The 27,415-nt window shown below is 37.2% G+C and overlaps 1 protein-coding gene across 1 annotated transcript; it reads left to right on the top strand.

The window, feature by feature from the left end:
* LOC134846857 (neurogenic locus notch homolog protein 1-like) lies at positions 1 to 27,082 on the top strand. Its single transcript, XM_063864253.1, has 8 exons — positions 1 to 804; positions 6,672 to 6,868; positions 11,382 to 11,406; positions 11,805 to 17,176; positions 18,986 to 19,074; positions 21,721 to 21,922; positions 22,637 to 22,791; positions 26,448 to 27,082. The coding sequence occupies exons 1-8, from the start codon at positions 146 to 148 to the stop codon at positions 26,979 to 26,981; spliced, it is 7,233 nt and encodes a 2,410-aa protein (XP_063720323.1). The 5' UTR covers positions 1 to 145; the 3' UTR covers positions 26,982 to 27,082.
* The last annotated feature ends 333 nt before the right edge of the window (positions 27,083 to 27,415 follow it).

Consider the following 27,415-nt stretch of genomic DNA (forward strand, 5'->3'; position numbering starts at 1 on the left):
TTTAAATTAAACATATATTCATTTTTAATCATTTGGTTCAAACTCAAAACTTAACTCTGTTAATTCTTAGCTGCATTGTTTAAGCATAGAAAATGATCGCTGATTAAAATCACATTGATATTGAGTAAAAAAGTCCTTTTGAAAAATGACAGATCTCGGTTTTAAGCCGTATGAAGCTTTGTCATCACAGGGGCTAAGGAGGGTTTATATTATTTTAATTTGGGTGCTTTTTGGGCTAGTTTTGACTGGAAATGCGCAAACGCCGTGCTCTAATGGAGTTACCATAAACGTGGGCGCTACGATCGAGACGGGTTACATAGTATCGAATAACTGGTTTGCATCGCGTGGACAGACTGTAGGAAAAGCTGAAGATTTTCCTAGCGGCAGTTTCCTTGGAACTGCTACCCAATCCGAGCAGAGAAGCGCAGAGCCTGAAGATTGCTCTTACGTCATCCAGGCACCTCAAGGGTACCACGTGCAAGTTGCGTTGCTTGCTGTTGGCTTGGCAGAAGGCAGAAGTATTCCATGCGCGGACTTTATCGAGTTGGTCGGCACTGGTGGGGGTCCATCTTTCAATGGAGATGCACAATACTGTTCTTCTGGACCATGGAGACCTGACATAACCAATAACTTAGTATTACAGTACACCGATCCAAATACTTATTTGGTAGATTCTGCAAGTATCCTTGTTGCTCCAGCGGACGCGCCTGTGTTTTGCTCACATGATACGAATGTTACGGTGAATGTTTTCAACGCGGCTACCAACACGGACACTGCTTACATTGGATTCGTCGTAGCCTTCAGGTACAAAATTATATTTTTACTTCTGAAATCGCTAGGCCTGTAAGTGAGTTTGCGCTCCATGAAGCAGGTACTTAAAGCATAAACTACATTCAAATAACTTTTCGCTCTCTTTATATGCGTGAAAGGCCATCGATGATTGCGGTTTAGTGACACAGGCTTTCGTAATATTTTAAACTGTTTTTCTTGAGGCAGCGAATTTTTTTCTTCATCTGCCCGTATCCGAGAGAAAGAGCTTTAATGTTATATCACTCAATCACGTAAAACGTTTATATCACGTAAAACGTAAAACCTCAAAAACTCGAATGGAAAGTTGCTTTCCAATGAATCGTTCCATTGAATAATCTGATCGAAAACATCAGCTGAGTTTCAGTTTCATATAATTTGAAAGGCGATAAAAAACAGCTAACGAGTTGATGGTCATAAATACTTGAACAGGACCGCCTTCGTTAAACCCAAGTGTCAGTGAAAAAAAATAATAAATTGAAACGTAAGAATTGACCTATTCGAATCAAGAATTACTGCTTCGCTTTTTCTCATGCCTTCCAATTTTAATTGTATAACCTTTTAACATTTTCCGATTGTGAGAAACGCGGCATATTGACTTATTGCGCTCAACATGACATGTTCTCATAGCTAACTTTGTAAATATTTTTGATAATTCACTTGATGCGTAGCGTATGTGAGGGGGGAACAACCAAAATTACTCTTTTGAACATTAGTTTCATCACAAAAGCCAACTCTAAGCATGCGCGATTCAAGTATTTCAAATATAAATTCAATTTCATTTAACTGCGGTGCTTTACCAATTCTTTTTTTAACAAGCAAAGACATTAATCATTAGCGGTTTAAAATGGAAATGCGTCTTCTGTAGAAAATTTGTGGAAAATCTGTATTTATTTGGTATCTTCCGAATTTTCTCATAGAAACACAACTATCTTGAAAGTTGTATGATTTGGATTTTTCGAATATATGTCACGCTGGCCGTAAAAAAATTTGGGCATAATCTGGTCTGTCTAAGCAAAGTTTGTAGTCTACTAACGATGCAATCCGATTGGCAGGCGATGATTAAAAATTCCAATGCGGCTCGCAGCAACTGAATTCTCTGAATTCAATTTATGACATTAGTTTTTTCGGTGGTATATAAACCAGCCGAAGTACCAACCAGCCGAAATACGTAAGCGTTATACAATAGTTATGCAACAATTATCTAACAGTTACGAAAGTTATGCTACTTTCATTTATATGATTCAATTTTTCGGCTGGTTTATGTACTCTGCACATTTTTGGTTGGTTTATACTTCGGCTGGTTTATTTACTTCCAGTTTTTCACATTAGCAAATATTTTCTGTTCCGATTTTCGAAGAAAGTGACGGAATATTTTTGCTGGGTTCATTTTTATCTTCAAACTTTCTAGCAAGCCTTTTTTGACGTTCTTATATCATTTTAAAGCTTGCGATACCCTATTCTCAATTTTAAAGAGATATATTATCACCTTCAACTATTCTTGTAGTGTCAGGGGGCTTGAAACATGTCCATTTTTGTAGAGTCAGGGGTTTTGAATTTTGAATTTTTTTGATTCATGATAACAAACGCTGGCCAGCGGTAAATTGTCAGTTTGATCAATTCAGGATAACTAACGAGCGAAATATCAGTATATAAGACGACAGTTTTAAGGTAATTCACTAGATCCCAAGCCTCGCAATGATACATTCAGTGGTTTTTTTTTAATTTTAGTTTTAGATTTTGTAAACTAGTTTTTGACGCCTGATTTCTCCCTATGGCCCCTTATAAAAAAGTTAGAGAAAAAAATGACAAAAACTGTGGTTTTTTGTGATTATTTTCTACTACAGTCAGCGGGACAGTCTGTACTTTTTGCACAGCAACCGATCATTGTCACCTAACCAATCGAGCTACCGAATGTAGTGTTAAATCGAATCCATCTCTCAAATAAAAGTGCTAGTTTTTGGCAGTTTTGCTGCGTGGCATTAACTATTCAATAGCATCTGTTCCATAGACTTTGTTTCTGGTTAGTTTCTGATTTTCTGCACGAGGCTATGACGACGATGCCTATATGGTAGACTTTAAATCTCGAGGTCGGTCGTCAATTCCGGCATATTGAAAAAGTTTTATTTCTTTCCATCTAAAACTTTTTTTCTTGGTTTCATTTTTTGCCGTTTTCTTGCTTGTGTTTGTGAAGTTCAGCTGCTTGTGTGAGACTACTCTACAAGTAAGACTATTAGTGAGCAGTTAAGTAAGGTTTGCTTACCTCCATTTATTCGTTGGTTATTGATTTATCTGATTTTATATAAACTGATAAAATAGAACTGGTCTGCGATAGAAAACAAAACTTCTTTGAGTTCACTCATTTTTTACGGGTTTTGGCAGGTATAGTGCGATCGAAAAAGTTTAATAACCTTTTCGGTCTTGAGTATAAGACTAAATAAGTTTTAATTTCGAATTCAATGCTTCGATTGTTTTTGTTATCTTTTTTTACTGATGTTTTTAAGTTATTCAAATCGCTGACCATACTTTTTCCCCTTATTTCCTTTGCAAAAACATCGTATAAACGACCAATTTGCAGAATGCATCAAAATTGCGAATGGATGTTATGATATCTGCAGCGTTAACAGTCATATCTGAAAAGCCGATGTTATCTTAAATTTTGTTCGATTGCTCGATAGGTTTTATAAGATTTCACAGAAATGTATTTTATATCTTGCCACTTTGTATTTCTAACCGGCTTAGTAAGTGCAAATTGACTTGCTATAGCCCGGGAGCGGCCGTGCTTGAGTGCAGTAAAGCATGCGTCTCTCAACGCGAGTGTCGTGCGTTCGAATCCCACGTCCGTCACTGTTGCCGGGGTTCCAATGTCAACCGCCTCCTAGATGAAATTCCAAAACGGTTCCTGCATTGAGTGGGATCGAAGGCGTTACCTGGTTTCCTTGATTTTAGTATATTCAGGATGCGTGTGGTGATAAAACTCATTTTTTTTCAAAAATAAAGATTCAAAATGATTTGTTCCAAATTTTCTTCGTCGAATTAGTTTTCTAAGTTTTTTTGTATCAAATTTAGCGGCCTCGTTTTGATCGCTTCTTTGGCAATCGCACGTATGTCAAAATTTTATTAGGTTACTGATAGAATCGTTTTCATAGCGGTGAGTGTTTTTCTAATTTTTGGATAGCGCTGTACGTTTTTGGTAGGTTTGTATTTGCAATAAGCATTATACCAGAAATTGCTAAAACGAATCACTTGAAAACAGCAACCTCCATGCTAAGAAAGAAACTTTTTACGAAACGATTCGTTCTATGAAGTAAATGGAATTTGTTAAACGTTTCATAGCTTGAAAAGTTTGCTTAGAAAATTTTTTTGCAAACCGAGTCAGTCTATGATTTGACTTCGGAAATGAACACGTAGCTTACAAAGTTTCGAATAGCTTCAAAGTTCAAAGTTTCGATTAACTTGCTTAAGCAAGTTTTCGTGAACCGATTTGTTTCCTTGAATATCTTGAATCATGTCAAAGTTTTATAGCTTAAATTGCTTGCCTTGGAAAACTTCAACTTTTGGCAAACATGATTCGGTCTAAGAAATAGCTTGGATTTTTTCGAAGTTCCTTGCTCCATTAGTTTGCGTAAAAAAAATAAAAAAACTAAGAAAAACCTGGAAATCACTTAAAAGGCTTCATCAGAAAAATAGTTCGCCATCCGGTTCACTTTTCGAACTAACTTGATTTTTGGAGTTTCTTAGCTTAAGCAGCTTGCTTAGAAAAAGAAAAATATTTTGCGAATATTTTCAGTCTACAATGAAAATAAGCAATAAAATATACAATAAAAATTTCGCGAATTTTTCCCATTTTATCAATCTATACAAAAATTTATAATTGTTTAAAAGTTGGAATTGTCTTAACTAGCTTGCATAGAAAAATTTGAACCTTTTGCGAACCAGTTTCCTCTGGGAAGTAACTTGAAATATTTCATTTCATAGCTTGAATAGCTCACTAAGAAAAACGTTTTGCCAACTGATTCGCTTCATGAAACAACGTGAACTTTTTCAAAGTTTCCATGCTCTATTAGCTTACCTAGAAAAACTTAAACTTTTCGCCAATTAATTCGCTCTATGAACCAACTTGCAATATTTCAAAGTTTTAATGCTTGAATAGCTTCAATCTAGAACCCTTAAATTGAGCCATCCGTTTTTCTTCACTTCAATTCTTGGGAACCGATTCGTTCCATGAAACCGAAAGTTTTTTAAACCGATTTACGATATGGCTTAACTTGAAATTGTTCAAAGTTTCTTTGCTTGAATAGCTTGATCAGAACAACAAATAATTTTTTGCGAGCCAATTGATTATTGAAGGCGGGCTTGCTAGCCGTGTATATTAAAAGGTTTTTAAAGATTTTTTTTCGGTTTTCCAGTTAATGACTGCTAGGCCAATTGGACTATACTGATGTAGCTACGATGCCAGTACGGAAGGGGAGTAGGGCAGCGCAGTTTAGGGTAGTATAAAGATGGGATTCATCCATCTATAAATTATTTCGTATCAGTGTTTTTTTCATCAAGTTTTAGTATAGCCATTCTATGGTGGAGTGTTGTAAGGGTTCTTAATTTAAGTATTTTTATTTTTTTCTTAATCTACCATGGGTTGAGAAATTGGCCTCCAAATATGAATACTCAAATCTAATAGATATGCGAGTTTTGTGACTTCACAAAATTTGAAATTCTCAACCATTTGCAGCAATAGCAGATATGACATCCATACAAATGATTGCCTAATTTTTTTAGTTCCCGAAATATTTCAGAAATTTTAAACTTAGATTTGAAAAAATTTATCATTTTTGAATTTTTTCACTCTATTGCGGGGTGATGTACAGTTACTTAACAGGTGTTGCAGAAGTGCTTCCTGCTCAGGTCCTTTCAGACTGCACAATTTGTTATCTTTTTTCGAAGTTTTTCGAAAAATTTTTGTCTCAATTTTTTGCAATATTCAGAGTTAGAGCAGTTCGTTTCAGTAATAAAATTCGGAATATTTTGGAAAAGTTCAATTGAAGAAGTTAGTTTTCCCAAAATTCTACATTGTTGTATGCACCTTAATCGTCTATCATTTTTACAAGGCATTATGTTGTTGTATGTCTGCAAGATCTGTGATTGTTGAAGCAGCTGTCTTGCGTTGGTTACTCTAGTTTTAATTAACCTTATAAGTAGTTTTTTTGTTCGAAATCACATATATCGACTATAATCTGGCTTCAACTATATTTCAAAATCTTAGAACATTTTCAATTGACTTGGTATAAACGATCGAACAAATAAGTATAACCACAGCAAAAAATGAAACAAACAGTTATTTCAAAATAGTAATCTGCCAGCTTGTAACAAAAGTTGCCTGTTAAGTTGATTTTTTTACCGGCCACGTGTCGGAAAAGCCAGCTTCTTCAGGCTTAAGTGTTTCGAACTTGGTCATGTTATATTAATCATTTCTGTGCAGGTAGTTTTTTAAAACTTAGCTTTGCGATTAGGAAGGGTTATGTAATCGGGTACTAGACTTTTTTGTAAATAACTGTGTTCTCGGAATGGTCAAAATTAGATGTTGTACCAACTATATAGTGCTCTTTCTGGTCCCTGCTGTCGGAAATAGTGCACTTTTTTGAACATATTAGCACTTTAAATATCCGTCCTATTCGAAAACTGCTTTTCATATTGATTGTAATTTACAAAATCGATTTATTAATTTTTTTGTTTACTTTTTTTTGGCTTAATGGGCTTCTCGTTTTGTGTTTATTTTTTTGGCTTCTCGTTTTGTGTCGCAAGTGGCGCGAATCTTCGTGTCGCCTCTGTGTTTTAGTATGAACTTGAGTTTTATTGTCTGTTTCTAGAGCCGTCAGAGGAAGATACTGTGGACTGTGCAACACTAATTCTACCACTGCTGGGGAGGAGATTTGCCAGTTCAACTACTACAACTCAATTGTGGAGGACAGTGCACCTAAAAACCTCACAGAACAGTGCACCCCCAACATTCTCAATTCATTGGATCAACCTGTAAATGTGTCGTCGTGTTACGTCGACGGAACAGGTACATTGTTATTTTCTAGTGTTAATTTTTGGGGCATATGACTGTATAACCGAATAACCGAATAAGAGAAAGTTTTGAACCAATCAACGTCCTCAAAACTGTCGAAAACTAACTCATTTGCTTGCTCTTGTATTTTGAATTTTTAATACTGAATTATGATTGACTCAGATAAATTTTGGGCAATCGGTCCTTCCGGCCTGGAGGTTTTTCTCTTTATTGTGTATTTACACTTGCGTCAGCTTAGTGTATTATTAAGAACCTTCTTTTTTTTTCAACCTAAGTCGCAAATATTGGTGCCATTTTTGGGGCACCTTTACAGCTTTTTGATAGCATGTGCTTTGACAGTTGAATAGTAATTAGGTAACACAGTTGATGCATTTCTAATTCATCAATTGAGCCGAAAAAAGCTATTAGTTACAAATAAGATAATAATCATAAAAACTCAATATATCTAGCATTTTTTGAAATGCATAATATATATATAATGTGGCTGTTTGCTTTGCGATTTGTTACATGCAAAGTTAGAGTGGTTGCTTCAGTTTGTTTATATTCCAAATTATTACTTGCAAAATTGTGCCTATTTGTATTTGGTGCCATTTTTGCTGAAAAGCATTGGCAATTTATTAGCATATGTAGCTGCTTTAATCGTGACTAGTGATTGTCTGTGGTTAAGCGTGCGTGGCTGAGTGGTTAGTGCGTGCGACTTAAAATTTCTTGATTGCAGTAGGTCGCAGATCAAATCCTAGACTTAGCCGAATTTTTGCTAATTCGAGGCTTATTTCTGTTTTTTTTTCTAGATTTATATATATTATTACTTTTTTGTAACACTCATATATTACTTTTTTGTAACACAATTTGCAAGTAGAAGTGCGCAGTTGGTGCCACTTTTGTGGCATAGTATTCTTTGGCAAATTAATAACATCTGTTCTAACTGCTTTATGGGGAGCTATTGTTTGCCTATTTTCAAAAGGCCATAGCAAGTAGATGAGACTCTCAATCTTCAGGTCGGCGGTTCGATTTCATTATATATCAAATTATTTTTTAAAGCTTGTTCTTACCTTCTTCTTATGTATTTTGTTTTCTTTTTTCAGATTTAATTTTTTGTTTTCTCGTTTGTGTTAGAGAAGTGCAGCTGCGCCTCTGTGTATATTTAACTATCTGATCTGTCATAATGTGTAATTTAAAAGAAAACTGTGCCTAGATATCTTTCTTGGATACTCCGATTGTTTGGGGATTCAGTCCTTCTCTGCTATTTTTAGATCTGGTTGCGATTATGTTTAAATCGGAACATCGATAATTTTATAAGTAACTAGCTTGTCATGTAAAATCGCTGAATAATTTTCTCAAATCTGAGTTTTCGACAACCAACGGGCATATTTTGAGGAAGTCTAAATGTTAAATACCCATTCTATTGGAAATCTGTTTTGTAAGTTGGTTGTGAATTTACCAACTCCGGTTCAGTTCAAGTTTAATTTTTGTTCTGACCATTTGAAAAATGGGGAGAAAATTTGTGTTCGGGTGTGTTTTAGTTATGTCTTTTTCTTTTTCACGCAAAATCAGCTACCACATATTATAGTTTTTTTGTTTTCGTCTGAATTTGAGCGATTAAAGTGAGCCAGCAGCCTAACAATAGCTTAATTTAAAATGTAAAACTTAGTTGGCTTATTTGAGTTTTTAACGCTTTTTTGGAATCAAAAACTTCAAAAATTAAATACAGCAAAAAAAATTGGAAACGTTTTTTTTTCTTTTTTCTAGACATTTTTGTACAAAAATTCTTTTCAACTTGCTTATTTTACTAAGGCTGTCGAATATGACTAATCGAACTAACGTGGTCGAGTGGGTTAGGCACATCTCTCTCAACACGAAGGTCATGCGTTTGAATCCCGCTTCGGTCACGGTTGGAGGGGTCCCAGTGTCATTCGCCTCCTCAAGATAGGACCGGCTGCGGCGAAAAGGATGACATCTCCCTTCCCAACAGGTGTTCCTGCACTGAGAAAGCCGGGGCAAAAATTGTAATTACCTTGTAGATCCCAAAATGAGTTTTACCTTTTTTATTGATTTTTCTCAATTTGGGTTATTTTTTAAGTAATCATTATAAATCATTCTTAAAATTCAAAGAGCTGTAAATTTTAATTCTTTGTTGTATTTGAATTCGCATTGTTCGTCGGTGAAAAAGTTGGATAAACTAACGTTGCAATTGCGTTAGATTTGTATTTAAACTATTTTTTAATGCTTTGTAATGCGAGTTAAAGTTTGAAAATGATTTATGTATGTTCTTTATTTATATATGTATGGTCTTACAGCTCTTTGAATTTTAAGAATCATTTATGATTGATACTTTAGAACAATATTCCAAATTGAGAAAATTGGATCGAAAAGCAAAGTTCATTTTGGAATCCAGAATTCAATCACATTTTTCCAACTCTCTGTCGACAATGATTTAAATTAAAAAGTTTTGATTAAAACGTTTTCCTGTGCTCAACGAGTGTTCCTCAAGTTTTGTCGGTTTTGCTACCGCCTCGCAAATTTTGTTGAGACAATATTTGGGTGTTCAATTGTTTAATTTGGCATATTTTTCTCAATCTTAACTTCATTCATGACAATTCGAAACAAGCAAATGAAATTTTAAGTGGATCCAGCAATTTTTAACTTTAAAAACATTACGACTTAGCGGCATTCGGCTCAATTTATGTGGGCTGATTTGCCTTGCTATGTTTGTGTTGTATCGCAAGTGATGATAATATCTGCTCCGCCTTTTGTGTCCATATTTGTTTTTGTTTCTGGATCTTTTTCATGACTCGAACCTACACAATGTATGGTAACTTATTATTTATAGTGTAATTGATCATGTTTAAAACTTCGAAAAGGCTCAATTATCCTGCAAGTAAAAATATTATTGAGAGTTGAGAGGCGCATATTTTTCAGATTCGTTTTCAATAATTGATATAAGTGTTAGTAGAATCATGTTTTGTATGAAGTTTAATAGAATCGGTATTACTAGAATTGTAATGAATATAAAAAAAATAATTTTTAGCCATGAAGTTTTTTTTTGAAATTGAATAAGATTAAATTTAAATTTGTTCAAGAAAATTGAAAAAAGTGTTGTATTCAACTTAAATTTCCCCGAAACTATTGAGTTTTTCTTTCGCAGTTTACTTTTTTAATTTTGTGTTTTCCGAAATTGAGTTTTTTCTTAAACAATTTACATTTTTCTGAGTTAACATGTTTCATTTTTCTATTGTTTGAATTTTTTGGGTATTCAACAAAAATATACCTATGCCTTTATATGTATATGCAAAAAAATTACCTTTTTTGTTGTGAATTGTTTGCTTTTCCGCGGAACTCTGAAATGTGAAATTAATTGACATAGGTAAACTTGCGCTTTGCTCGGGCATTTAAAAAGTAATTCAGGTTTAGAAAATGTTAATTTGGCCGATTTAGAATAATTAACGCGCGATATGTTGCGCTCTTCTAACACGCGTAAGCAGCAAATTGAATCATTCTTCATTGGATTTTGGAGAAAATTGGTTTTTAAATGCGATACGAGACACTAAATACATTTTTTCGTATTATACAGCGCGTGGGGGGATAAAAAGGAAAAATGAATACAAAATCATTCATTTTTTCAAAAAATTTTGTAAGATTTTTGTGAAACAAAAAGTTTTTCTAAGCTTTAAGGGACTGTCGAAACTTTTAAGGCTTTGCCCTGATATACGAGCAATCTTTTTACTCTCTGAGTTAGCTTTCTATGCACTGTTTAGTTTAATATTTTGGCAATTTTGATTAGCGTGAGCTATATTGCCTCAATTAAAGTGCGTTTCATACTGATTGTAGTTACATAGGAGAGCTTGCGGGCATTGTGATCCAATACGAGTTTAAATTTTTCCAAGAAAACTTGCAAAACAGGTACTCTTTTTGATGATTTTTGCGCTTTAAGACTTAGCAAGAGCTCTGGTAGTTTATTAGCATGTGTTATTCCGCTTTTTTGGCTAGTTTTAACTTAGAGCATATGGGGCAGAGGCGAGGACGTGTTAACCTTAATATTCTGGCTGTGGTTCAATCCGGGATTATGGGGGTTAGGTTCAAGGCATATTTTCCCAACAGCCAATTCCAACTTCCCGACCTCATTTATCTGTTGATCACTCCGTCGGTTTTGGCGACGTTAACTGCGACCTTTAGAGCAGATGCAAAAACAATGATCTGATAAGCTTTTTGGATTTTTTCCCGTGACAACAAATCAGCAGCCTTGAATCCTTCAAATACTGAATTCTCATTGGCTTATATAATTTTCTGGTATCCCATTCTTTGGTCATACAGATTCCCCCAAAAAGGTAAATGACATAAACAATGACGCGAAAAGCTAATTTGGGCCAACGTTTTCTTGTTCATCAAATTTTTGAGCACGTGAACTACTTGAAACTTAAACCTTTTTTCATCAAAATTCTATAAATTGTTGTTGAAAACAAAATCTTGTGCGTTGAGTAAATGATACTAAAAAACACTTTTGTTTTAGCGTCTAATTATGCAGTCTGCGATCTGTAAGTAGCTTTTGTGTTATTTTCTGATGCATGTACAGTTTTTATAGAACTTAAAAGTAAAATGTCAATTTCGATATCAAAAAAATTACGAACGTCGAGTCGACAGTTTGAAAGAAATCCGAACCCAAAAAATCTTAAATTTATGCGTGAAAAAACGAAGCCTTTTACCTGTTTTCAATTAGACTCAATGTTCTGTATGTTACTTGACCTAGACTGTTGTTGAACTTTCAGATCTTTGCATTTTGATAATAGTACTTTTTTGAAGATATAATAAAAACTTTGGCGCACTTATCTCGTTTATTCAAGGATTTTTTCGCCAAAGAAGTTTGGTAAGAGAACAGTTTAGGAATATATGAGAGGAGAACAGTTTAGGATGATGGCGAAACTTTTGATTTTAGGACTGACAGCGAATGTCAACTGACGTGTATAACAGATGCAGCTGGAGATGATTGCATTTTCCCATTTAATTTCGAGAATTCAACATTCAATGGGTGTATTGAAGGCGCAGTTGTAAACAGCACGATTTTCAACGGGACTTCCGACTTCGTCTGTCCGACTGAATTCAACTCGACGACCGGAGAGTTTTTCAACTACCAGTTGTGCGGAGACGTCGGTAGCACCTGCGCAATCCAAGCGATACCCGCTTGTTTCAGCAATCCGTGCAAAAATGGTGGAATTTGTCAAGAGACGGGCACTAATACCCTCGGTTACACTTGCGACTGCTCAACGGCAACAGACTTTTTGGGATTCAATTGTACTGCCGACGATCCATGCTTGCCAGATCCATGCAATGGAGGTACGTGCTCTGTCACTGGAAATGACGCAAATGGTTTTACGTATCAATGCGTTTGCAGCACTGTCGCAGACGGAATTGGCCAAAACTGTTCGACCGACAATCCCTGTGTTCCAGACCCATGCAACGGTGGAAGTTGCTCAGTGAGTGGGAATGATGCTGACGGATATACTTCTTCATGCGACTGCGCTAATGTAGTAGACAGAATTGGAGAAACATGTTCACAAGACAACCCCTGTGAACCGAACCCATGCAATAATGGTGGCGGCGGCACATGTCAAATCAGCGGCGTTGATCCCAATTTTTTGTTCACTTGTGATTGTTTGACCACCGATTTTACTGGAGCGGTCTGCCAGGATAACCCATGTGACCCTGATCCATGCAACGGTGGAAGTTGCTCAGTGAGTGGGAATGATGCTGACGGATATACTTTTTCATGCGACTGCGCTAATGTAGTAGACGGAATTGGCCAAAACTGTTCGACCGACAATCCCTGTGTTCCAGACCCATGCAACGGTGGAAGTTGCTCAGTGAGTGGGAACGATACTGTTGGATATAGTTTTTCATGCGACTGCGCTAATGTAATAGACGGAATTGGATTTACTTGTTCACAAGACAACCCCTGTGAACCGAACCCATGCAATAATGGTGGCGGCGGCACATGTCAAATCAGCGGCGTTGATCCCAATTTTTTGTTCACTTGTGATTGTTTGACCACCGATTTTACTGGAGCGGTCTGCCAGGATAACCCATGTGACCCTGATCCATGCAACGGTGGAAGTTGCTCAGTGAGTGGGAATGATGCTGACGGATATACTTTTTCATGCGACTGCGCTAATGTAGTAGACGGAATTGGCCAAAACTGTTCGACCGACAATCCCTGTGTTCCAGACCCATGCAACGGTGGAAGTTGCTCAGTGAGTGGGAACGATACTGTTGGATATAGTTTTTCATGCGACTGCGCTAATGTAATAGACGGAATTGGATTAACTTGTTCACAAGACAACCCCTGTGAACCGAACCCATGCAATAATGGTGGCGGCGGCACATGTCAAATCAGCGGCGTTGATCCCAATTTTTTGTTCACTTGTGATTGTTTGACCACCGATTTTACTGGAGCGGTCTGCCAGGATAACCCATGTGACCCTGATCCATGCAACGGTGGAAGTTGCTCAGTGAGTGGGAATGATGCTGACGGATATACTTTTTCATGCGACTGCGCTAATGTAGTAGACGGAATTGGCCAAAACTGTTCGACCGACAATCCCTGTGTTCCAGACCCATGCAACGGTGGAAGTTGCTCAGTGAGTGGGAACGATACTGTTGGATATAGTTTTTCATGCGACTGCGCTAATGTAATAGACGGAATTGGATTTACTTGTTCACAAGACAACCCCTGTGAACCGAACCCATGCAATAATGGTGGCGGCGGCACATGTCAAATCAGCGGCGTTGATCCCAATTTTTTGTTCACTTGTGATTGTTTGACCACCGATTTTACTGGAGCGGTCTGCCAGGATAACCCATGTGACCCTGATCCATGCAACGGTGGAAGTTGCTCAGTGAGTGGGAATGATGCTGACGGATATACTTTTTCATGCGACTGCGCTAATGTAGTAGACGGAATTGGCCAAAACTGTTCGACCGACAATTCCTGTGTTCCAGACCCATGCAACGGTGGAAGTTGCTCAGTGAGTGGGAACGATAGTGTTGGATATAGTTTTTCATGCGACTGCGCTAATGTAATAGACGGAATTGGATTAACTTGTTCACAAGACAACCCCTGTGAACCGAACCCATGCAATAATGGTGGCGGCGGCACATGTCAAATCAGCGGCGTTGATCCCAATTTTTTGTTCACTTGTGATTGTTTGACCACCGATTTTACTGGAGCGGTCTGCCAGGATAACCCATGTGACCCTGATCCATGCAACGGTGGAAGTTGCTCAGTGAGTGGGAATGATGCTGACGGATATACTTTTTCATGCGACTGCGCTAATGTAGTAGACGGAATTGGCCAAAACTGTTCGACCGACAATCCCTGTGTTCCAGACCCATGCAACGGTGGAAGTTGCTCAGTGAGTGGGAACGATACTGTTGGATATAGTTTTTCATGCGACTGCGCTAATGTAATAGACGGAATTGGATTTACTTGTTCACAAGACAACCCCTGTGAACCGAACCCATGCAATAATGGTGGCGGCGGCACATGTCAAATCAGCGGCGTTGATCCCAATTTTTTGTTCACTTGTGATTGTTTGACCACCGATTTTACTGGAGCGGTCTGCCAGGATAACCCATGTGACCCTGATCCATGCAACGGTGGAAGTTGCTCAGTGAGTGGGAATGATGCTGACGGATATACTTTTTCATGCGACTGCGCTAATGTAGTAGACGGAATTGGCCAAAACTGTTCGACCGACAATTCCTGTGTTCCAGACCCATGCAACGGTGGAAGTTGCTCAGTGAGTGGGAACGATACTGTTGGATATAGTTTTTCATGCGACTGCGCTAATGTAATAGACGGAATTGGATTAACTTGTTCACAAGACAACCCCTGTGAACCGAACCCATGCAATAATGGTGGCGGCGGCACATGTCAAATCAGCGGCGTTGATCCCAATTTTTTGTTCACTTGTGATTGTTTGACCACCGATTTTACTGGAGCGGTCTGCCAGGATAACCCATGTGACCCTGATCCATGCAACGGTGGAAGTTGCTCAGTGAGTGGGAATGATGCTGACGGATATACTTTTTCATGCGACTGCGCTAATGTAGTAGACGGAATTGGCCAAAACTGTTCGACCGACAATCCCTGTGTTCCAGACCCATGCAACGGTGGAAGTTGCTCAGGGAGTGGGAACGATACTGTTGGATATAGTTTTTCATGCGACTGCGCTAATGTAATAGACGGAATTGGATTTACTTGTTCACAAGACAACCCCTGTGAACCGAACCCATGCAATAATGGTGGCGGCGGCACATGTCAAATCAGCGGCGTTGATCCCAGTTTTTTGTTCACTTGTGATTGTTTGACCACCGATTTTACTGGAGCGGTCTGCCAGGATAACCCATGTGACCCTGATCCATGCAACGGTGGAAGTTGCTCAGTGAGTGGGAATGATGCTGACGGATATACTTTTTCATGCGACTGCGCTAATGTAGTAGACGGAATTGGCCAAAACTGTTCGACCGACAATTCCTGTGTTCCAGACCCATGCAACGGTGGAAGTTGCTCAGTGAGTGGGAACGATACTGTTGGATATAGTTTTTCATGCGACTGCGCTAATGTAATAGACGGAATTGGATTAACTTGTTCACAAGACAACCCCTGTGAACCGAACCCATGCAATAATGGTGGCGGCGGCACATGTCAAATCAGCGGCGTTGATCCCAATTTTTTGTTCACTTGTGGTTGTTTGACCACCGATTTTACTGGAGCGGTCTGCCAGGATAACCCATGTGACCCTGATCCATGCAACGGTGGAAGTTGCTCAGTGAGTGGGAATGATGCTGACGGATATACTTTTTCATGCGACTGCGCTAATGTAGTAGACGGAATTGGCCAAAACTGTTCGACCGACAATTCCTGTGTTCCAGACCCATGCAACGGTGGAAGTTGCTCAGTGAGTGGGAACGATACTGTTGGATATAGTTTTTCATGCGACTGCGCTAATGTAATAGACGGAATTGGATTAACTTGTTCACAAGACAACCCCTGTGAACCGAACCCATGCAATAATGGTGGCGGCGGCACATGTCAAATCAGCGGCGTTGATCCCAATTTTTTGTTCACTTGTGATTGTTTGACCACCGATTTTACTGGAGCGGTCTGCCAGGATAACCCATGTGACCCTGATCCATGCAACGGTGGAAGTTGCTCAGTGAGTGGGAATGATGCTGACGGATATACTTTTTCATGCGACTGCGCTAATGTAGTAGACGGAATTGGCCAAAACTGTTCGACCGACAATCCCTGTGTTCCAGACCCATGCAACGGTGGAAGTTGCTCAGTGAGTGGGAACGATACTGTTGGATATAGTTTTTCATGCGACTGCGCTAATGTAATAGACGGAATTGGATTAACTTGTTCACAAGACAACCCCTGTAAACCGAACCCATGCAATAATGGTGGCGGCGGCACATGTCAAATCAGCGGCGTTGATCCCAATTTTTTGTTCACTTGTGATTGTTTGACCACCGATTTTACTGGAGCGGTCTGCCAGGATAACCCATGTGACCCTGATCCATGCAACGGTGGAAGTTGCTCAGTGAGTGGGAATGATGCTGACGGATATACTTTTTCATGCGACTGCGCTAATGTAGTAGACGGAATTGGCCAAAACTGTTCGACCGACAATTCCTGTGTTCCAGACCCATGCAACGGTGGAAGTTGCTCAGTGAGTGGGAACGATACTGAGGGATATACTTTTTCATGCGACTGTCTTAATGTAGTAGACAGAATTGGACAATTATGTTCTGTAGATGATCCATGTGTTCCCAATCCTTGTAATGGCGGCACATGCACAGTATCGGGATCAGATCCAAATTTTGATGCAATCTGCAGTGGTTGCCCGGCAGGGTTCAGTGGAGACAGATGCCAAATTCCCGACGACCCATGCGACGAAAACAGTTGTGAAAACGGTGGTCTATGTTCTTTCGCTGGCGTACTTGGGGAGTTCACATGCAGTTGTCCGTCGCCCTGGCTCGGAGCTAGATGCACTATCAAAGACGAATGCGCTGCTGAGCAACCCTGCATGAACGATGGAATGTGCTTCACCAGATCAAACGGGTCTTACTTCTGCGAATGTGTGAACAACTGGGCGGGGGCAAACTGTACTCAACATCCGAACATCGGAGTCTCCTGTGGAACGTCAAGTATGCTCATAACTCTGGAAAAAGCTGTGTTCGACCAACTTCTGGCACCCACGGAAACCCTGCACGTGATAGACCCAGCTTGTACTTTCAACGAGAACGGTTTGATAGCAGTTTTTGAATTGATTCGAGTGGAATTGAGCTCAATAATGACTTATTTGGAGCATATTCAAGTGATTTTAAAGGCAGTTTTTTTCGGAGAAAGCGTGTTCTGTTTTTCGGTATTTTTTTGGACAAGTTATGGTTTATTGTACATTATTGTATAGCTAACATGGGTGATATGTTACAATAGGTGGTAATTTTGAGCGTAGTACATGTATTAAGTTTGAGAACTATAATGCACAATATAGTCATTTCATTTTTAGTCATTCGTACTGCTACAAAGATAGTTTTTGTTAATACATTACTCTGCCAAATTAGATGCTAATCAAAAATTCAAATTTAACACTTCTGCCAAAAAACTTATGTGCGAGGTATGAAATAAAATAAAATTTATGTGCGAGGTATAACAAAAAGCGATCCAGCTATTGATGTTGAACCTACCACCTGTTGTAATATATCACCCTAACATGATGTTTATCCTTGCAATAAGCTAGGGTATTGAAATCGGTTACTAGACTTTTTCCCGTAAATAAATTATTTCGCAGAATGGTCAAAGTTAGAAATGGTACATTTAGGTTCAGCTCATATTGATTTTAAATAACTTAGCGTCTCCGGTACAATTGGTCTAGAGGTAACGAATGCTCATGGGACGGCAAAGCCGATAAAACGGCTTTGTTGCCATATTGTAGGTTTTTAAAAGTTCTTGTACATTATTTTTGATTTTAGTGTTTTGATTCACCTCTGCTGTTTGTAATTTTACTAATTTTTACTTCATACATTTTCTTTTTTTTTCGCATTAAAAGTTTATTCTGTCAAAATAAGTTCGGCCTATTTCTTGTCGGCTTAGTAACCTAATTTCGGGTCGTTTTTACGGAAACATATTTTTGATGCTCAATTGTGGATCGCACAAAATGCTTAATTCTAAATAGAAACTGTAGTTGATGTTATTCGTGACAACAATTTTTTAGGCTTTTTTTCTTCCTTTTTTTAAGCTTGATAGGTGTTGGCTTATAATATATCAGTTTAGTGGTCTCATATTGTGTCATTTAACGAGCAAAAAAAAGTTTTTTGAGTGTTTGTGTTTTGAGGGCGATGGGGACTTATTAACTTTTTAAAAGTCTTGTCGTTTTGATTTTTTTCGGCATGAAGGGTTTCTGCTGAGGTATTTTCAGCTTTGTTACCGCTCGAATCATTATTTTCTTTCAAATGAGTAAACTGCTCAAATGGAAATTATAGTTGATGTTTTTCATGACAACAATTTTTTTTGCCTTTTTTAGCCTGATTGGTTTGACCTATATTACATCAGCTTTGTTGTCTCATATTGTTTCATTTAACGAGCAAAAAATTTTTTTTGAATGTTTGTGTTTTGAGGGCGATGGGGACTTATTAATTTTTAAAAAGTGTTAAGTCTAATTGATTTTTTTTTCGGCATGAAGGGTTTCTGCTAAGGTAATTTCGGTTTTGTTATCGCTGGATACATTATTTTCCGATACTCATTTCCCATTTTACTGTCTTGGCATGTTTTTGTTCTACACTAGCCTTATTTTTCATTCGTTTTGATAGATCTAGTTTTTTCAACATTTTCCTCTTTTTTTTTCTTTTTTTTTGGTATTGCAAGTGGTGCGATGCTCAGCTTCGCCACTGTGTTACGACTGATACTACAATACCATTCACAAACATTAAAGCATGTCTCACGAAAATCGACGTGAGCCATTATGGTCCGTTTGGTACTGAGGCTTCGCAGAAAAGTTTGAAGACTTATTCAAGAGTTAATGATCGTCCAAGGCTCTTCTTTAAGCTGTTTTTCAGAAACCACATACTACCGCGAGGTCACCTATCAGACGTGTTCAACGGCCATGTTCATGGAGACAGCTGCCAATGTACAATTCTGCCAGCAGGTACTGTTCAAAGAACCCCGGACCGGCTTATTAGCATGTGTTCATATTAGCATGACCTTGTAAAGCAATTCAATTGACTCACTCGCTAGTTAGAGATTAACTCACTGACGTTTTTTCACTCAACTAGATTGTTTTTTTTTTGCCGAAAGTTGAATTGTGCGAAAATTAAATTTAATTTTCTGTGAACAAATCCAGTAATTCTCAAGCTTATTGTTCCGACCATTGAAAATCGGGAGGAACTTTGTATTCGGGTGCTTTAGGTAGTCGTTCGTTTTCTATCGGAGAGTTGATTTTTTTATAGTCCTGGAAAATCTTGCTAAATTTAATGACTTTAGCGATGAACAGAGCAGAAATCTTCTCTTGTGTTTAAATATTTTGTCAGTTTAGTTATATCTGTATTTCGTTCAAATTCATAGGAGGAGCGATTTAGTCTACTTTATACTCATTCTGTAAAGTTTTATAAGCTTGATGTGTAAAGCATGTTCATCGCTGACTGTTATGTGCTATCACTAAATTTTTTAACTGCAAAAGACTGTAGTTTTTTGAGACTTACTTTAAGCATTTTCTTACATTTTAAGCTCTTGTTTGTTTGTCTTTGTTTGTGATTTGAGACTTACATTTTTTCTCAAAATTACATTTTTTGAGACTTACTTTAAGCATTTTCTTACATTTTAAGCTCTTGTTTGTTTGTCTTTGTTTGTGATTTGACGGTATGCGCAGATTGCAGCTGCTACTCTGCAAAATATTTGCTACTGTTTCTTAAACTTTTTCAGAGCCGTTTTAAATTTTGTTTGCAGGTTTTTCGGTCTCAAATTAGTAGTTTTTTTCACCCAGCCATAAGTTGCTTAATCGAACATGTATAAGTGTGAATTTTTAAGTGTCAGGAAGAATTCTTTCAAAGGTTTATGCCAAAATTGGTTTTTTGCTAATTGAATTTCGAGTTCTTTTCAAGTTTAATTCAATTTTTGGAAAGCAAATTGTGCCTTAATTTACGAAGGCAGCATTGACGCGAAAAAATGAGTGTACGACGTCTAGTTGTTCCGACCATTGTAAATGGGGAGGAACTTTGTATTCGGGAGTGTTTAAGTTTTTTTGACGCAACACCAGAAACCACAAATAATCATCGGACTGAGTTGAGTGATATATTATACTAAAGCCCTTTTCGAGCCATTTTTAAAAACTCACTAAGTTTTTTTTCTATTGTCGAGAAAAACCGGTTTGAAATTTCTGATTTTTCGTCTTAAATCGGGCGAGTAAGGCAAGCGAGCAGGCTAACAACAGAAAGTAAAACTACTTTGTGGAAATTTTAGCTTCAATTTGGGAACGAATAACTTCAAACGAAGGATAAAATTTTTCTGCAAACAATTTAAAATTTTTTTTATTTTGTTCGTTCTTCTAGTAATTTTTCTACAAACATTTTTGTCCAACAATTTGCTTATATTACTATGACTGTCTAATATGCCTAAATTAAATTTTTACGTCAGATCTTTTTATCACACCAAGCAGAAAAAACCACTAGTTTTGGAAAAAAAACTTTCCAACCCGCAGTTTTCTAAAGACTATGGTCGGAACGTTCTGTGCTACTTGCACAGTAACCGGCTATCGTTGTTTTGAATGTGGATTTAGTTTTTTTTAGTATTTTCAGCGGAATAAAAAAACCAATTTTTGATTAAGCGTTATGAACGTAGTGAATACTCTTATATATGTTCTGCTGATTTTTTTTTGTTTTTGTTGTTTTTTTTCTTCAGAAAAAAGTCTTAAAATGTTCACACTCAATTTTGATTTTTCGTGGTTTGACTTGTGATTTTTCTAAGTTCAGTGCATTTACATTGTTAAAAGGAAGGCAAACTCCACTATCGAACAGCAAAAGGGTGACTTCTGATTTCGAAAATGGAAATTAATTATCAGATTTCCCAGCGTAATAACAGTTTGAGTATTGATCCAGTTTTCTCAAATTTGATTAATTTAACAAAAAAGTGTCCAGCATAAATTAATCTACAAATTCAAAGAGCGTTAAGGCAATTTTTTTTTTTAAATTCAAAAGCTGAAGGCTCTTAAAAATACCAGTCAGTTTTTTTTCAGGGTCCTTGCGTTCATTACTCTTTTCCAACTGTTAGTTGGCTATGTTTCAGTTTATGAACAAAGGTGCCCATAAAATTTTCTTCTTGAAATGCGAAGAGTTTTAAAGCCATCTTTTTCCGTTCAAATTTGATTAACAAGATAGTCCTTTTTCCGATTTTCTTGAGCTCATAGCCAACAGACAGTAGCATTTGCAGAGCCATTTTTCCGAGAAAATAAGGAGGCGAAAGATCATCGGTTATGCGTTTCCAAGGCATTTTTAGGCACTTTTTGGAAAATTTCGACCGTAAAATCGTTTTTTTTCGGCGTGCGCTCCCCTCAATAATAGTATATATCGGCGCCTAAGCCGCCTTTAGAAAAGGTTTAAGTTCAGTCAGCCAAAAATGGATATCTCAAAATAAAAGAAAGGGGGACCCTTTGGCTCGGCGGGGGCCTGAATTCCTGAGGACGGGAGGCGTCCCCCAAAATGCGCTACTGGGTTTATTGCTTTTTTAATTGCTCACAAAGACTTCAGGTCTTTTTCGTTTTGTAGTGCCTTTTTTCAGTTCGTTTTGTTTCTGATTTCAGGTCAAAGCCAGCACCACCGGGGGTCAATACTTAAGCGGGGTCACTGCAGTGCTACTGTGTGAGTTGATGGCTGTCAACGCAGAGGTAGTCTCCTTCAACCCCTCAATTCAGTCCAACGAACTCGATGCCCAATTCAGGGTCGACGTTTTCCCTCTTCAAATGAGAAGCTACAATGCATCTGCTACTATGCCCAATTTTGCAGGTTGAAAACTTTGAAAATTTTAATTTGGTTTCTCAAAATTTCTTTTGTTACCAGGTATAATTGGTTGTATAATTTTTATCAGCTGTTGTAGACTATAAGTTGATAATGTAGCATCTGATAATGCTGTTCATATTGGAAAGCGATAGCGGAATCTGAGTTTTATAATACACATACCATGGGACTAATAAACCCTTTGATTGTCTCCTAAATCTATACTGTGACTGATCAATCTCAAAAGACAGGAACTATTGCAAAGAACTCGGCAACGAGGAACTTTGGCAACGAGATCGAATGATGAATTTTTTGTCCAGCAAAATCAGATACCTGAATGAACGGACGTAGCATATCGAGTGTGGTTTTATTTAGAATATCGATATTTAGATTCCAAAAAAGAGTCGTCTCAGCCGTTATTAAGGTTATAGACATCGTACAAGTCAAGGTTTCTCCAAAAGATTTAATACTAAATATACAGGCAATACCAAATTGGTGGCAATAGCCTTTTGGTTCAACGAATCTGAGCGAAACTAACTAACCTAAAACTGCTCATTTTGACGTCGGATTTTAGTTTCTCACTAATTGGCCCACAAACAAACCGCTAACATAAATCGAATTAACCAAAAACGTTATAACATTTGCCCAATTAAATTAATCAAGGTCCCTGATAGTGTCGACAATTTGGCATTAACTATAAATTTTAGTTTCATTTAATTTCAGTTCTGGGTTCGACTGTTGAGGTGGAGACTAACGCCCCAGTGTATATGTCCATCTTCACTGACGCTTTCCACCAGGACACGACCCTCATTCTGGAGGGATGCTTCGCCACCAATGATGAGTCATTCACCAGCCAAGAGCGATACACGCTACTTCAGGCCAGTTCTTATCCGTATATACTAGTTTCTTTTCAAAAAGGGAACTATTTGTTTTTGATTAACTAAATTTATTCAGAACAAAAGCATCTTGAAGGAATGCCAATAATGCCAAGAACACCATCGATATTTTTTCATTTTTTTTTCAGTACCTGATTTGGCGGTGGGCGGACGCTCCCCAAAGGCCGAAAAACCGCCATTTTTTGGTCAATTTTCCAACGCTTTTTCTCGGCCTGTTTTTTTTTCAAAAATTTAGCTTCGGCCCTGAAATTTTGGTAAAACAGGGTCTTTCTAGTGAGTTCGAAAATTCGATATGGTCAAACTATAGCATTTTTCAACGATTGACCAAAATTTTGTAAAACTCCGCCTCTCCTCCCACCTCCCTCCTCAAGAAGTCGCTGGATCCGCCCGAGTTCTCTTAATTTTTTTGCATTGTAGCTGAACGTAGCACGAAAATGGCCGAAAGACGCTCTAAAAGGGTGATTTTTGTTTCTAGAAGTTTTCGTTTCGGGGTTTTAGGAGAGTTGTAATGATGAAAAGACCAGTTTAGCTTTATAAAACAGTGCATATTACGTTACTGTAATAAATTTTTTCTCGTTCTCTTGTAAATTGTTGTGTATATTCTCATTAGGGCTGAGTGAGGTGTCCGAGGACCCAATTAATTCGATAAAAAATCATTCGTATAGATCAATTTTTCTTTCTATTAAAATTCACTAAGTTTTTTTCCGCGTGGAATTAAGAGTCGATAAACGTAGTTCAGACTTTTCTATGGGGTGTTATGATTTTTTTTCAGGAAAAGTCTAAAATTTTTTAAGGCTCAAATTTACTTTTGGCTCTTTTTCCTCATCCCCCCCCCCCCCCACTTGTAAAACCACTCGTTAGACCATAAAGTTCATGTTTGAGTGAGGTGGGGGAAAAAAGGAAAAAGGGCCTTACTTTTTTACGGTTTGACTTCTGATTTCTTTTTCAGTTGAATAGAAGGGCAATTTCCACAAGCGAACAGTAAAAGTGTAAATGTCACCAAAAACGCGATCAACTTCTGTTTTTGCAAATGGAATTTAATTTTCAGATTTCCCAGCAACATAAAAATTTAATTGATTGATCCAGTTTTCTGAATTTGGGTCAATTTTATCAACAAAGAGCCAATCATAAATTGTTTTTGGAAATTCAAAGAGCTTTGAGGGCATCTGCTTGTTTTTTTTTGAATTTCGATAGTCAACATTTTTTTTTCTCAAAAAACAGGCCAGCATTTTTTTTCTGTTTACTGCACTCATTGACTTTTTCCAACTGCCTATTGGTTTTGTTCTAATTTTAGCTGTCCAATCACAATTGGCGAGGTTGTCGATCAGACCATTCCAGGTCAAAGCTTCGTTCCCCAAATCTGAGAGAAAAATTTCAAATCGTGTATTTTTGGTTATTCTTCCGCCAACAAAAAACTCAAAACGTGTGCCGAATAAAAAAACTCTAACTGGCTAAAATTAAATCGCGATATGATAATTTTGAACTTTGTATACATTTTAGCCAATATAATAATTAAGAATTATCTAGGAAAGACTCATAAATTTTTTTTCAACTTTCTGTGTATCAAGGAACGATAGTGTAAAAAGCCTGATAATCGTTTGTTCCGCTAAAAGTTTTGTTGTTGGCGCAGAAAATCGGTAAAGATTTTTATTTTTGACTAAATTTTGGTCTTTGGCAAAATGAAAACTTGTACTTAAGATATCTACGTTGAGCAAAACAGAAGTCTTCTGGAGTTTTCTGTAACTCGAAAATTAATCTAAAATATAAACATACAAAAACTGCGCGGCTGAACAAGAACGCATTATGTAAAAACAAAGAAAATGGGCAATTTCTGCCACAGAACAGTTCTCTTAGAACATTTCGGCTGAGCCTAAAAATCATTAATGGCGTGGCGTGCATTCATAATGCTTTTTGCCCGCCGAACCCAATACTAGAAAATAGCAGCTTTAATAAAGGCTGATGAATCATGTTTATTTGTTACAGCAACGAGAATTAAATGTTTGTTTTGGTGAAAGCAAATACGTTTATAAAAGGAGTTTTCTGTTCAGAAACCACTCTCTTAAGTAAAACATGGTGTTTCTGGTGTGTTGCGATAATTGTTAATTACAATAATTATAAACAATAAAAAAAATATTTTTTTTTGACAAAACTCGTTTCGAGCAAAATCTTCAGGGCATATATCTGCTGAAACGAACGCAGGCTGCTGAAACAAACGTAGGAATTTTGTTTTCGGTTTTTCTCATTTTTTTATCAAACAAAATCAGGTACCAAAAAAACACCAGAACGGGTCAAATGGTGTATCGTATTCAAGCTTTTTCAGTCTTAATTGGAACGACTTTGAGAAATTTTTCAAAAGATTTCTCAGTGTGGACGAAAACCAAATTTTTGGTCTTGTTTTGAGCTAATAAGGTGAGCGCGCAGGCTTACAATAGCTTATTCAAGCTTAATTTAAGCCGTGAAAATTTAATTTTGCTTAGTATTCGGAGCTTTTAGCGCCGTTTTGGGAATCAAAACTTCAAAATCTTTAGAAGTTTCTGCAAAAAACTAGAATTTTTTTTTATTTTTCTACATTTTTTTTCGTTTTCTAGTCCTTTTTCTACAAAAACTATTTTCAACTTAGCCTATTTTTGACAATGATTGTCGAATACGTCTATTTTCAATTTTTTTTGTTCAGATTTTTATATTACACCACACAGAAAAAAACGACACTAATTTTTCAAGACTATGGTCGGAACATTCTGTGCTTTTTGCTCAGTAACCGGCTATCCTTCTTTTTCTTTCTTTTTGTTTTCCACGCGAAATCAGGTACCATAAATAATTGTCGGAATCGGTCGAGTGATACACCATATGAAAATTTTTTCAGTTGCGATTCGGACGACATTAAAAGTTGTTCAAAAAGTTGTTCCAGTTTTGAGATAAACTGGTTTGAAATATTTTTTTAGGTTTAGTCTAATTTCGAGCGAGTAACGATCGAGTAACGCTCGTTTAAAAGAATTTCACTGTTTTTGTTAGGTTTTGGGATAAAAACTTGATTTTACTATAAAGAAAACTAGTTTCGGATGTTTCATTTGGCTTTTGTTTGGCAAAAAAAATTTTAAAAAATAATTCAAATATTGTGCAAATTTTTTTAACTCATTTATTGACGACAAATGTTGTCGATTATGCCTAATTTACAAATTTTCTACGCGATCCTATAAATTCGAATCAAACCACCCACTAAAGGGACGCTAATTTGAAAAGAAGTACAAACATTTGAGAAGTAAAAAAAAAGTTTTTCTTTTTATGAATATGGTCAGAACGTTCTGTTCTTCTTGCACAGCAACTGGCTATCTTTGTTTTGATATGTATATCGAAAGAAATGGCTAAATGGTGAAGTGACGTGAAAAACATTTATTGATCCCGATGTGAAAGTTTTTATCAAAAATGCTTCTGTTTTTGAATTACACCATCAAAAGTTCAAAAAAATGGTCTCAATTGTTTCAGTCATAGACATTTTGAAGTTGAAAATGTTTCCTCAGATTTAATGCCTTGAAATTGATAATTGTTATAAATCAGTATTGTGCTATCACCCCACTTTTCCATTCTCTTTCATTTCACTTTTCCCTTTTCTTTCATCAATGTTTTTAATTTCTGTTCAGAATTTCTGTCCCATTGATGAGACGTTTGAAGTGACACGAGCGACAGATAAAGAAGTGTTCTTCCAGTTCCTCTCATTCCGATTCGTAGATGTAGACAACGTCAACAACCCCAACTACGAGACCACTGTCTACATCCACTGCTCTGCCTACCTGTGCCAGAACGGAGAGCCAGATTGCACCAACACGACTGAACTGTGCGACTCGTCGACTTCGAACCAGCGCCACAAACGATCGAGACGACATATTTCCAATGGACCGACAGTGGAAAAGTCGCGAACACTCGTCGCGTCATTCGGACCGGTTAAGACGAAAGCCTTCACCGAGTCTCAAATAGTTCGCGACAACCCGAGAAGTGCATTCGGAGCGAATTTCGACTTGGCGATGAAAGTTTACAGATATTACCTAACGGATAATCTTTTGTATGTGTTGGCATTCATGACTGTTTTTATACTACTTATTACCTTCCTAACTCATTACATTAATAGTGCTGCGATAATATTCGGGGGCGCTGGCCCGAACCCAGAAACGGCTTAGATTTTGTACTCTATTCGGAAATTATTACGAACATTCACAATATGAGAATCATTTAGTTTTGCGTTAATTTGATTGAAATTTTTGTAAAGTGTAAAAAGTCAATGAAGAATTTATGTTTAATTATCAAGTTTTTTACTGAACTTTAGAGTGTTATAAAAAAAAACAACTAGATTTTTCATTGCGAGTTTATTCGATAAATATGTTTCATCAAGATAACAGATTCGAGTAAGTCATATTTTGAATAGCAACGATCCTTTTCTTGTCTTTGGGTTGCTATCGGCAATTTTTTACCTGAATGATGAGAAAGTTTGAATTAAGCTAGTAATGACTAAACCCAAATAAAATGTTTTGGATATTGATGAAAAAATTATTAAATGTCGATGAACGAAGTGAAAACTCCTATATAGGTCGTGATGTTTTTTTCAGGAAAAGTC

The sequence above is a fragment of the Symsagittifera roscoffensis genome, chromosome 5, assembly GCF_963678635.1.
Source record: "Symsagittifera roscoffensis chromosome 5, txSymRosc1.1, whole genome shotgun sequence".
In the NCBI taxonomy this organism is placed as follows: Eukaryota; Metazoa; Xenacoelomorpha; order Acoela; family Convolutidae; genus Symsagittifera; species Symsagittifera roscoffensis.

Bases quoted from the DNA above. Each gene is read 5' to 3' on its own strand.
- LOC134846857 (XM_063864253.1), top strand. From the start codon at position 146: ATGACAGATCTCGGTTTTAAGCCGTATGAAGCTTTGTCATCACAGGGG. The intron at 11,407-11,804 runs GTAAGTAGCTTT...TTTTGATTTTAG, and splicing joins AATTATGCAGTCTGCGATCT to GACTGACAGCGAATGTCAAC. The intron at 22,792-26,447 runs GCCAGTTCTTAT...ATTTCTGTTCAG, and splicing joins AGCGATACACGCTACTTCAG to AATTTCTGTCCCATTGATGA.